The 11,321-nt window shown below is 41.3% G+C and overlaps 1 protein-coding gene across 1 annotated transcript in view; it reads right to left on the minus strand.

Moving 5' to 3' along the window:
* Nucleotides 1–304: 304 nt before the first annotated feature.
* vcanb (versican b) overlaps nucleotides 305–11,321 on the minus strand; it is a 48,301-nt gene continuing 37,284 nt past the window's right edge. The window contains exons 13-17 of the mRNA XM_085792606.1: nucleotides 10,438–10,596; nucleotides 7,511–7,593; nucleotides 5,424–5,568; nucleotides 2,945–3,127; nucleotides 305–2,008 (exon numbers count right to left, since the gene is read on the minus strand). Coding sequence (XP_085648732.1) covers nucleotides 1,716–2,008; nucleotides 2,945–3,127; nucleotides 5,424–5,568; nucleotides 7,511–7,593; nucleotides 10,438–10,596 — 863 coding nt within the window. The 3' untranslated portion in view covers nucleotides 305–1,715. The remainder of the gene's footprint in view (nucleotides 2,009–2,944; nucleotides 3,128–5,423; nucleotides 5,569–7,510; nucleotides 7,594–10,437; nucleotides 10,597–11,321) is intronic.

Consider the following 11,321-nt stretch of genomic DNA (forward strand, 5'->3'; position numbering starts at 1 on the left):
TTCTCCCGTGGCTCTGCTACATTTTTACCTCACCGTTAAAAAGGTAAAAAGGTTTCGTTGTAAACAAATGCACATGGCCAGGCGGAAGGTTAGCAAAACAGCGGAAAAGCAACCGGACTTTCGTAGCTCCTCTTTAAAAACCTGAGTGGAAACACAGGAAATTAAAAAAAAAAAAAAATCTCTCACTATATTATATCATGATACTACGGTGGCTTTAAAACAGTGTTTTTCAATCTTGGGGTTGGGACCCCATGTGGGGTCGCCTCGAATTCAAATGGGGTCGCCTGAAATGTCTACTAATTAAAACACTACTGATTAAAACACCACACGCAATCTTAAATAACTGTATTCTATACTTTCACTTTCTCGAATATAAATCGAGTTCAAATAAAATGCAGGATATAAAAATATCACGTGATCGCGGGTTTGCCAGGAATTTGTGATGTCAAAATGGGGTCACGAGCCAAAAAAAGGTTAAAGGGTCAACTCACTGCCGCTTAGGAAAACACTCAAAGACAAAAAAATGTGCTTGAAATTCAGAAAACAACTTCATCAGTTTGACACAAAAGGAAGTGTTTCTGAAGGACACAATAAAGTGACGGACCCAGCTCCAACTGTAGGCTAATGCTAAGCTAACAGTCAATGTGATCGATAACATGTGATATTGACGCTCTAATGAACCAAACAAACTCACATGAACTGTTACCATGACACACTGGGCTAATATTATCATTGGTCCGTCACTTTATTGCGTCCCCAGAAACACTTCCTGTTGGGATTTTCAGTTTTTTGTTAAACGGATGAAGTTGTTTCCTGAGCTGACACTGAGTTGACCCTTCAGAGCCACCGTAGGAAGCTAAGATTGCATTATATAAAGCGACGAGCAAGGTGCAGTGAAAACACAAGACACAGTGTTGCCGTGGTGACGCCCATCACGCCATGTACGTAACCGTGGCGACGCCCCGCAGGTCGGATCAGTCCTCAGAGTTTCTCACAGTGACGTCGTAGATCTGACAGTTTGTTGCTTTGCTGAAGTTTTATGATGAAATGAAAAACACTGAACACACACACACACACACACACACACTCACACTACGCACACGCACGCACACACACACACACAAGGCACTGGGTTACCAACAGTCGTCTCGGACCACACAGCTCCGGTCCCGGACAGTTTGTCTGTTTGTTTGTGAGCTGGTGACGGTTCAGTGCGTCGCTCCGTCCGTCTGTCGAAGCCGCTGCTCTGAGTTACACTGCAAAAACTCAACATTTTACCAAGAATATTTGTCTTATTTATAGTCAAAATGTCATTTCTAGTCAAAACAAATCTCGTTATACTTAAAATAAGACTCATCAAATAAAAAGTAGCTTGTTTTTAAGACAGTTTTTTATTTCTTTCAAGTCCATTTTCACTTGAAATAAGTAGAAACATCTGATAGTGGAGCAAGTTTTTCTTCCTAATTACGAGCACAAAAAACTGGCTTTCACTGGCAGATTTTTCTACTTATTTCAAGAGAAAATTAGTTTGAAACAAGTGAAAATGATCTAAAAACAAGTTAATTTTTAGGTGATGGGTCTTATTTTAAGTGGAAAGAGATTAGTTTTGACTAAAATTGAGACATTTTGACAAGAAATAAGACAAATATTCTTGGAAAGATTTTTTGCAGTTTTTGCAGTGTAGTAGAACGCCACAAAGCGGTTCAGTGTCTGATCTAGTCCTGGTCCTGGTTCTGGTCCTGGTCCTGGTTCTCTGGTGTCTCCCTCTTCTCCCTGAACATCTGCTGGACTCGGGTCTGGAACGGGCTCCACAGACTCTGCAGGACGTTGTAGCTCTGCTGCTGCTGCTCCTGGTTCTGGTTCTGGTTCTGGTTCTGGTTCTGATAGGGTTTCTGGCCCCTGGTGTGATGGACGTGATGGTTGTAGGGTCGGTTCTGCTGCTGCTGCTGCTGCTGCTCGTTCTGGTTGCCGCGGCGACGGAAAGCATACGACTTGTGGAAAGTTGCTGCTGAAAGAAAAAGATGAAGGAGTTAAAAAAAAAACACTGCACGGTCGGGCTGCAACTCACAATTATTTTCATTATCTATTAATTAATCCAGACAACGTCCTCAAATGTCTTGTTTTGTCCACAAACCAAAGAGAGACTCAGTTTATTGTCATAAAGGAACAAAGAAACCAGAAATATTCATAGTTAATAAAGGGATAGTTCAACATTTTGGCAAATTGGCCCATTGCCATAATCCCTATAGTCATAGCAGTAGGTTTGTTACCTTTAATTGTCGGTGCAAGCTGTTTTTAGAACGGCGGAGCAGAGCCGTGAGCTGCTCAGAGCTACGCTACGGAGGCTCATTATGGGATTTCTTGGTTTCACCTCATCAAACTCATCAAATACACAATCCAACAACTCCACAACGCTCTGGTGGACAAGTTGTGAGCTGCACATTCACCACGCTATGAGATAATAACACAACGTTACCACACAGAGTTGTTTTAGAGGGAAATTCAGAGACTGTTGATGAAAAACTGTCCCTGAAGGCAACGTGCATCAGCGGTTTTGCATGAATTTCCCTCTAAAACAACTCTGTGTGGTAACGTTGTGTTATTATCTCATAGCGTGGTGAATGTGCAGCTCACAACTTGTCCACCAGAGCGTTGTGGAGTTGTTGGATTGTGTATTTGATGAGTTTGATGAGGGAAACCAAGAAATCCCATAATGAGCCTCCGTAGCGTAGCTCTGAGCAGCTCACGGCTCTGCTCCGCCTTTCTAAAAATAGCTTGCACCGACAATTAAAGGTAACAAACCTACTGCTGTGACTATAGGGATTATGGCAATGGGCCAATTTGGGTCAAAATGTTGAACTATCTCTTTAATAATCGGTTATTGTTCCAATTAATTGTTGCGGCTCTACTGTACGGATTATTCGTATTATTCGTCGACACTCACGGCTCATGCAGGTGACTCTGGGCGCGTCCCACTGGCCGTTGGCGCGGCAACGGATGGTGGGGGTGTGTCGCTGGATGAAGCCTTGTTTGCAGTGGTAACGCAGCAGAGAGTTGATCTCGTACCGAGGCTTCATGGCTCCGAACACCCGCGCGTCTTTCACCACGGGAGGCTGACTGCATGACACTGGAGACATGAAAAAAAAAAATAATTTAAAAGAATCAAAAGGAATAAATAAATAAATAAAAAATAAATAAGTAAGAGCCATAAAAGAGCAGACAGATTAAAAATACAATAAAATGAGAATAAAAACACAAACAAGAACAGAGGTCACACAACTCTCATTCTGAGTTAAAAGCCAAAGAATAAAAGTAAGTTTTATCTCGATAAGTGTTTAAAACTATTAAAAATTATATATAAACAAAGGACCAGGGCCGTTGCTAGGAATTCTGGGCCCCCTTAAAGAATACTAAAGTGGGCCCCTCCCCCTAACTTTTCCTTTTTTTTCTTCCTTAGACTACGTATGTATTATCGTGTTTTATTTAGCCTTCTTTGTTTTGATGCTAATGCAGCATTACACTGCAAAAACTCAAGTATCTTAGCAAGAATATTTGTCTTATTTCTAGTCAAAATGTAATTTCTAGTCAAAACAAATCTCATTATACTTAAAATAAGACTCATCACATTAAAAAGTAGCTTGTTTTTAGACACTTTTTACTTCTTTCAAGCAGATTTTCACTTGGAATAAGTAGAAAAAATCTGATAGTGGAGCAAGTTTTTCTTCCTTATTACAAGCACAAAAAACTTACTTTCACTGGCAGATTTTTCTATTTATTGTGCATTTAAGTTATAGTTAAGTTATAGTTTAAACCGGAGCGGTGCGATGATGAGACGTTCAGGTTTTAAAGCTTCTATAAAAACCTACAGGACACGGTGGTGCGTTCACTGTCATCATGACGTTTAAACACTAACAGCTCTGATCCAGATGTTGCTGCAGTTTATTAGCAGAGTGAACTCCCATGTGACCCATGAGTGGTTGTTTTCTTTTATTAAGTTCATTTGCAGATGATAAAAAAAGAAAAAAAAGAAAAAAACTCTTTGTGAAAGCTCTCTTTTGGAGATGCATTAAAGGACAGTCTGACATCAGAGAACTGTTGGACCGTTTCCAAACAGCTGATGATGAAAACCCAGAGGAAATCAGGAGTTAATAACATGTTACTGTGAAGACAAAACATGAAGTGATGAAGAGTCAAAAACACGTCAGAGTAACAGTGTGAGAGAGTTATTACAGCTGATCCGACAGTTAACTGATAATAAAACTTATAATAATTATTATTTATTGATTGATTTGCTGTTTTCCAACTTTATTCTGTTGTTATTTCTGTTTTTTTTACTCTATGTGACTGTAGGATCAATAAAAATGAATCTTATCTTATCGATGTTCAAGTTTAGATAAAACTTGTGGAGCAACGCTGCGAGTTACAGAGCTGTCAGTGAACGCAACACACTATAAAACATTAAAGTACGTTATTAACCCTCCTGTTTTCCCCCTGGATGGTCCTTCTTTCCTCCTTTCCTTCTGTCCCTCCCTCCATCCATCCTCCCTTCTTTCCTTTTATTCCTCCATTTCTGAATTCCTTCCTTCTTTCCACCATCCTTTTCACTTCCTTTCTCCTTTCTTTCCCTTGGTCTTTCCTTCTTCCTTCCCTGAACCAATCTGTTCTCCTTTTCCAGTCTTCTTTCTTTCCTTCCTGTCTCCCTCCTTCTTTCCATCAAACCTTTTTCCGATCCTTCCTTCCTTCTTCTTCCTTTCTTGACCCAATCTGTTCCCCTCCACAATCTTTCTTTTTTCTTTCTTTCTTTCTTTCTTTCTTTCTTTCTTTCTTTCTTTCTTTCTTTCTTTCTTTCTTTCTTTCTTTCTTTCTTTCTTTCTTTCTGGCTGTGAGGTAAAGTATTATTAATGATGGTTTTATGGGCAATAAGGAAGTGTAATTAATTAAAGTTGGATGAAAAGTTCTTTCTTTCTTTCTTTCTTTCTTTCTCTCTCTTTCTTTCTTTCCTTCTTTCTCTCTCTCTTTCTATCATTTTTTCTTTCTCTCTCTTTCCTTTTTTCTTTCTTTCTCTCTCTTTCTCTCTTTCTTTCTTTCCTTTTTTCTTTCTGTCTTTCTTTCTCTCTCTTTCCTTCTTTTTTTCTCTCTCTCTCTCTCTTTATTTCCTTCTTTCTCTCTATCTTCCTCCCTTCTTTCCCCCCATCTTTCCTTCTTCTTAATTAGACTATTCTGCTTTTTTTAACGACTCCTCCTATAAATTTTCATGAATAAATCCCAGAATGAACTGATTGGAAGATAAAACCTGGATGTGCAGGAGTGTGTCTCTCTCTGTGTGTGTGTGTGTGTGTGTGTGTGTGTGTGTGTGTCTCTCTCTGTGTGTGTGTGTGTGTGTGTGTGTGTGTGTGTCTCTCTCTGTGTGTGTGTGTGTGTACCTGTGCCCTTCTTGCAGGTGAAGGTCAGGTGGTAGTTGCAGGGAACGTCGTTCCACTGTCCGCCCTCGTGCCAGATCATCACCACACAGTCCTCGCCCGACTGGAAGAAGCTGTCGGGCTGGTTCGGCCTCCAGTGGTCGTATTGCTGCGGACACACACGACACGACACACACACACACGGTTTGTTTACTGATACTGCTGCTTTCGATGTAAACAGTCAACAATTAAAGGGATAGTTCACCCAAAATTGAAATTTCACTCATTATCTCCTCCCCCTCATTTTCGACTAAGGGCTGGGAGAAGTTTCAGAGTCCTCCGTGGCTTCTCTGAGTTACAGGGGGTCTCGGCGTAGCAGTGCATGTCTATATAACGGTTGCAAATGGATACCAACTGTCTTCGTAACAAAAAGACACACCAAAAAACATCCAAATACCTCCATGCTGCTCGTATGTAATGTCCCTCTTGTATTGAAGCCCCGAAATGCGAAATAGTCCCGAAAAAAATTAAATAAGTCTATATTTCAAGCTTGTTTTGTAGCAGAAGCTCCTCTTCCCGGTTCGTCAAATTTGGACAATACAAGACAGACATTACATACGAGCAGCATGGAGGTATTTGGATGTTTTTTGGTGTGTCTTTTTGTTATGAAGACAGTTGGTATCCATTTACAACCGTCATATGGACATGCACTGCTACACCGAGACCCCCTGTAACTCAGAGAAGCCACGGAGGACTCTGAAACTTCTCCCAGCCCTTAGTCCACATGAGGGGGAGGAGATAGATAATGAGTGAAATTTCAATTTTGGGTGAACTATCCTTTTAACAACAACAAAAAAACATCTTGACGCCTCAGAACGGGGTCGTCGGAGACAGAGTTGTAATTCTCAGAGTGGCCACCGAGCTGCGCTGCTGAGACAAACATCAACTCTCTCTGAGGCTCAGAGGACCGATAAAGTTTCTATAGTTTGTATGGAAACAGGACGATGAGAAAACAAACACACACACACAAACAAATGCACACACATCTGTATGAAACACACACACACAGACACACTCTTTCTCTCCATGCAGCTCCAGTCTGCTGTGTACTGATCGGTCCACACACAGTTTGTGTTTGTGTCTGGGTGTGTCTGTTCTGGATGATAACACATCTCTCCCTCCTCAGGTTTCAGGTTTCAGACTCACATCATCACTTTCTCTGCATAATTCAGCTCACATGTCCCAACAGCTGAGCGCTCGCACAATTGCTCATGCTCAGCACCTCACAGTGTGTGTGTGACAGTGTGTCATCACAACTGAAGACGACATGACCTGATCTGTTCCCTACCTCCATCTTTCTTTCCTTCCTCCTTTCCACAATCTTTTCCCCCTCCCTCCCTCCCTTCGTCCGACACTGGCACATTGCACTTTATTTGTGCAAACACTTAATTATTTATTTATTGATTGATTTTTAGCTCTTTGCTGCTATAGGAGACAGCCGAACGAAATTTCGTTGTATATGTTTTTTATGCAATGACAACAATAAACTTAAACTTTACTTCTTCCTTCCTTTTTGACCCAATCTGTTCCCTCCCTCCATCTATCTTTCCTTCCCTTTTCCCTTCCTTCTTTCCTCCCATCTTTCCCATTGTCCTTCCTTTCTTCCTTCCATCCTTCCTTCGTTCCCTTCGTCCTTACTTCTTCCTTACTTCTTGACCTGATCTGTTACATCCCTCCATCTTTCCTTCCCTCCTTTTTCCCTTCCTTCTTTCCACAATCCATTTTCCCTTCCTTCCTTCCCTTACTTCTTACTTCCTTTTTGACCCAATCTGTTCCCTCCCTCCATATACTGTATGTTTCCTTCCCTTTTCCCTTCCTTCTTTCCTCCCATCTTTCCCCATTGTCCTTCCTTTCTTCTTTCCCTTCGTCCTTTCTGAACCTACTGCTAAGACTATAGGGATTATAGCAATGGGCCAATTTGCCAAAATGTTGAACTATCCCTTTAAGGTTCATCCTCTGGGGGATAGGAACCAGATTTAATTAATTAATTCTGATCCATGAACAGATTCAAACAGAGACTTTTGTTTCATCCACAGCTGGTTATAACTCACCATGGGCCGTCCGTCCGTCCACCTGAAGTCTCTCTCAAACATCTTGTCGTTCAGGCCGATCCACTGGTAATCGCTGCCCAGACCTACACACACACAACACACACACACACACACACACACACACACACACACACACACACACACACACACACACACACACACACACACACACACACACACACACACACACACACACACACACACACACACACACACACACACACACACAGAGTTAGTGATGTGAATATGAATGTGTATGTGTGTGTTGCTCAAACGCAGTCGACAACATCGTCTTCCTGTGGAAACTAACAGAGTTTTATTACGTCTTTCATCTCTCAAACACTCATCAATGGATTACAGGACAGATGTGTTTCAGTTGATGTTTCCTCAGAGTGCACAGACCAGGGGTCTCATTTATAAAACTGTGCGTGGGATTGTTACTAAAAGTGTACGTACGCCCAAAAGCCAAGTTTTGCGTGCGCCAGTAAATATTCAGACTTATAAAACCCTGCGTACGCACACCTGCAAGCAAACTTCCCTTTATAAATCACAGAGTTCCTACAAGTGTGCGCAGCTGAATCCGCTTCACGTCCCTCCCTGTACACGCCCTGTTTTAACCCTAGATGGTCAATGCAAACCACCACATGAATGTGATCTGCATGTCAATGAGCCTGACGTGCTCTTGTTCTGTCGGTGTTGTGAATCAGCTGCAGGTGTGAAAGTGACAACGTGACGTGTTGCTGCAGCTGTTAACGGCGTCAGCGGCTCAGAGCCACGCGGTGTTGTTTTGTTGCGCTGCCTCTCACGTGCTGGACCCGGTTCGGCACATGGTTACAACAATGACAACAGTTCTAATCTGAAATGTATTAGTTATTAACCATTCATCATGGTCTCCCTCTCCCTCCTTTCTCCTCCAGCGGTGCCGTGGTGCAGCATTACGCACGGGGCTCACCGCTGTATATTTACAGTAATTAGACTGATCGATACAACTTTGAATCATTAGCGGAATCAGTTACATTCTGAGGAATGATCAAACATGACACTTATCTTGATAACAAGAAAACAGAATGTAACAATTGTGCGAACGATTACTGGATTTTTTTTTTCCCCCCCAGGGTTTGAGATTTAATTGACTCTCGATCATATGTTCACAGTATCATAGGAACATATAGTTATTTACACCATGTATTTATCCCATGCAGCCGCGGCGTCCTCTCCTCCTCCTGCGCTCTGGGAGTGGACAATATGACGGAGAGACGGTGGTGATTAAATATAGAGAAGGAATTTTGATTTTAAATTTTAAGTTAGATTCTAAGAAGATGTTTCTGAAACAGCAGTCCGATGCAAAATAAGGGCACTGTTGAATTAAATCACCGTGGCAACATGGATCTAAGGCATACGGGTTGAAATTAAATGTGTGACGGCCGATAATAAAAACATAATCGTTCTTCTCAATCATCATTTCCTGAGTCTGACTTCAGTTCACCACCACACCGTCTGTGTCGCCAATTCCCCTTTTCCTCCAAACCATGCGTAAGCATGGCTCAGAGTTTGCTTAGGGTTGCGCACATTCTCCCGTCAAGTTAGTTTTTTATAGATCACAACCTTGGCGTGGAAAGTCACGTACGCCACTTTCAGCCCCGTTTTGTGCGTACGCAACGGTTATAAATGAGACCCCTGCAGAGCACCGACCGGTCGACCAGTTCATCAGTTTATCAATGAGACACACAGAGAGAGAATCCACTTTACAGCTGAATATTCATGTAAATGCACCAAAGTAGCTTCATGATGCAAATGGAAAACGTGTCCTTCAGCTCCGTGACTCACTGATAAACACTGAGCCACTATCTAAACTACAACAGAAGTTCACGTTGGAGAGTTTGGACCAAAGGTTTGATCATAATTCAGACTCTGCTGCTTTAGTCATTTAACTGGTAAAATGTCGTCACAACCTGGAGAAACGGTGGCGACAGTGTTGAGCATCAACATGTTCTTATCTTTTCCAGTTTTGAAAATGAAAAATGAAAAATTTGTCATGTTTTATGAAAGTTTTGCGTCACGTCTCCATGGATACGGCCCAGCATCAGTAGCTTGTTGCTGCAGACACATCTACTCAGGGTTCCTACACATTAGAAATTTCCAAATTCCATACTTTTTCCAGACTTCTCGGTAAAAAATTCCAATAATTTGTGATATTTAAGTAAATAGATGTGCATAATATAGAAAAAAGCATGCAATTTATCATTTGTTTCCATTATTCTGAATGGGTATGCCATTATGCAACCAAATCATTTCCAGGAGATTGTAGCTGGGTACAATAGCGCATACAAAATAATGAACCCAAATAACTTAAAAAGGGACAACGAGGAGTTTCTATTTGGTTATAAAAAAGTCTCATATTAATGTGGATGAATCTACGTTACCACTTGTTAATGGTCCATTTTAGATAAATCTATGGTTTTGTCTCTATGGTTATTTTGTTATTATTAGTGGTGGTGGAAATGCTGGGCGAGCCGACCAGCGTTTCTTTACTTTCGGTTTCGTGGCGAGTCATGAGAATAACGCCGCCGAATCTCCGTTTATGGTGGGAACTACGACGGTATGTGATCGTCTTCCAACCTCTGACTTTAATTCTTGATGAATGTAAACATGAGTCAAAGAATTTCACGGTGCGGAGGCTCATAAATGTAGTGTGGAAACACTTATCTTTTCCAAAACTCCTCGTTGTCCCTTTAAGATAAGACCAAACCAAGATAATTATTAAGATAAATATATTTCCATACAATAGTTTCCATTCTCCATACTTTTCCAGACTTGGAGATGTATAAAATCAAATTCCATCCTTGCGTAGGAAGCCTGTCTCCTACTGCTGAAGATCTCTGAAGCAGTTTTGTGATGAATAATAATAAAGAAACTGTTGAACTTACGGTTGACGTACAGCTGCTCCTCCTGCGACAGGATGCTGGCCAGGTGAGCGCCGTGGAGACGACACTCCCGCTCCGCAGCGTCCCACGTCCGCCGGTGCGTGAAGTATCTGTAGCAGTGAGACTGGAACTTCTGCCAACCGAACCCACACACCTCGGTGTCTGCAGGGACGACACACAGGGAGGGACAGAGACAGGGACAACGCTGTTTATGATGGAATATAATCGACTAATTGAGGATATATGAGAGTAAAGTAATGTAAAGGTTTTAGTCTGCACTAATATTTATCATTTATGAGCTTATTCTCTGCTACAGAGACGTTTATAGAAGAGACTGTGGTTTACAGTAAAGTTTACAGTCTGTAAAACAGGGCCACGTCAGGTCTAAATCTGCCTGGGTCGTCACGGCAACCGCACAGTGACCACCTAGAAACACCCAAGTAACACCTTAGCAACCACTCAGCATCTCATCCAAACAACATCGTAGGATTTGTGTTTGTTTTTCATGTTAATGTTGCTGCCGCAGACCAAGAGATGAAAACATGAGGTCACATGGACCACAAAGGAAGCTCACTGATTGGGTGTTTTTTGTGATGTCATCAGAGCCACATAGGAAAACAAAGAAAGAAAGAAATAAACACAGAAATAAATATTTAAATGCCTAAATAAATGCAAAATAAAATCATTTTGGTTATGGAAAATTGTAATTTGGTATATTCCATAATTCTGTTATATAAATAAACAGAATAAAAACAGAAATGTGAAACTAAACGCACAAGTAAATGGAAAAAAGTGGCCAAAACTAATTAATTTAAGCATTTAATTAATGATTTATGTATATAGTTATTAATTTATAACGTATTTTGTGTCATTTTCTGACCTACATA

Source organism: Trachurus japonicus, chromosome 12 (assembly GCF_045865225.1).
Source record: "Trachurus japonicus isolate A0001 chromosome 12, Traja_1.0".
NCBI lineage: Eukaryota > Metazoa > Chordata > Actinopteri > Carangiformes > Carangidae > Trachurus > Trachurus japonicus.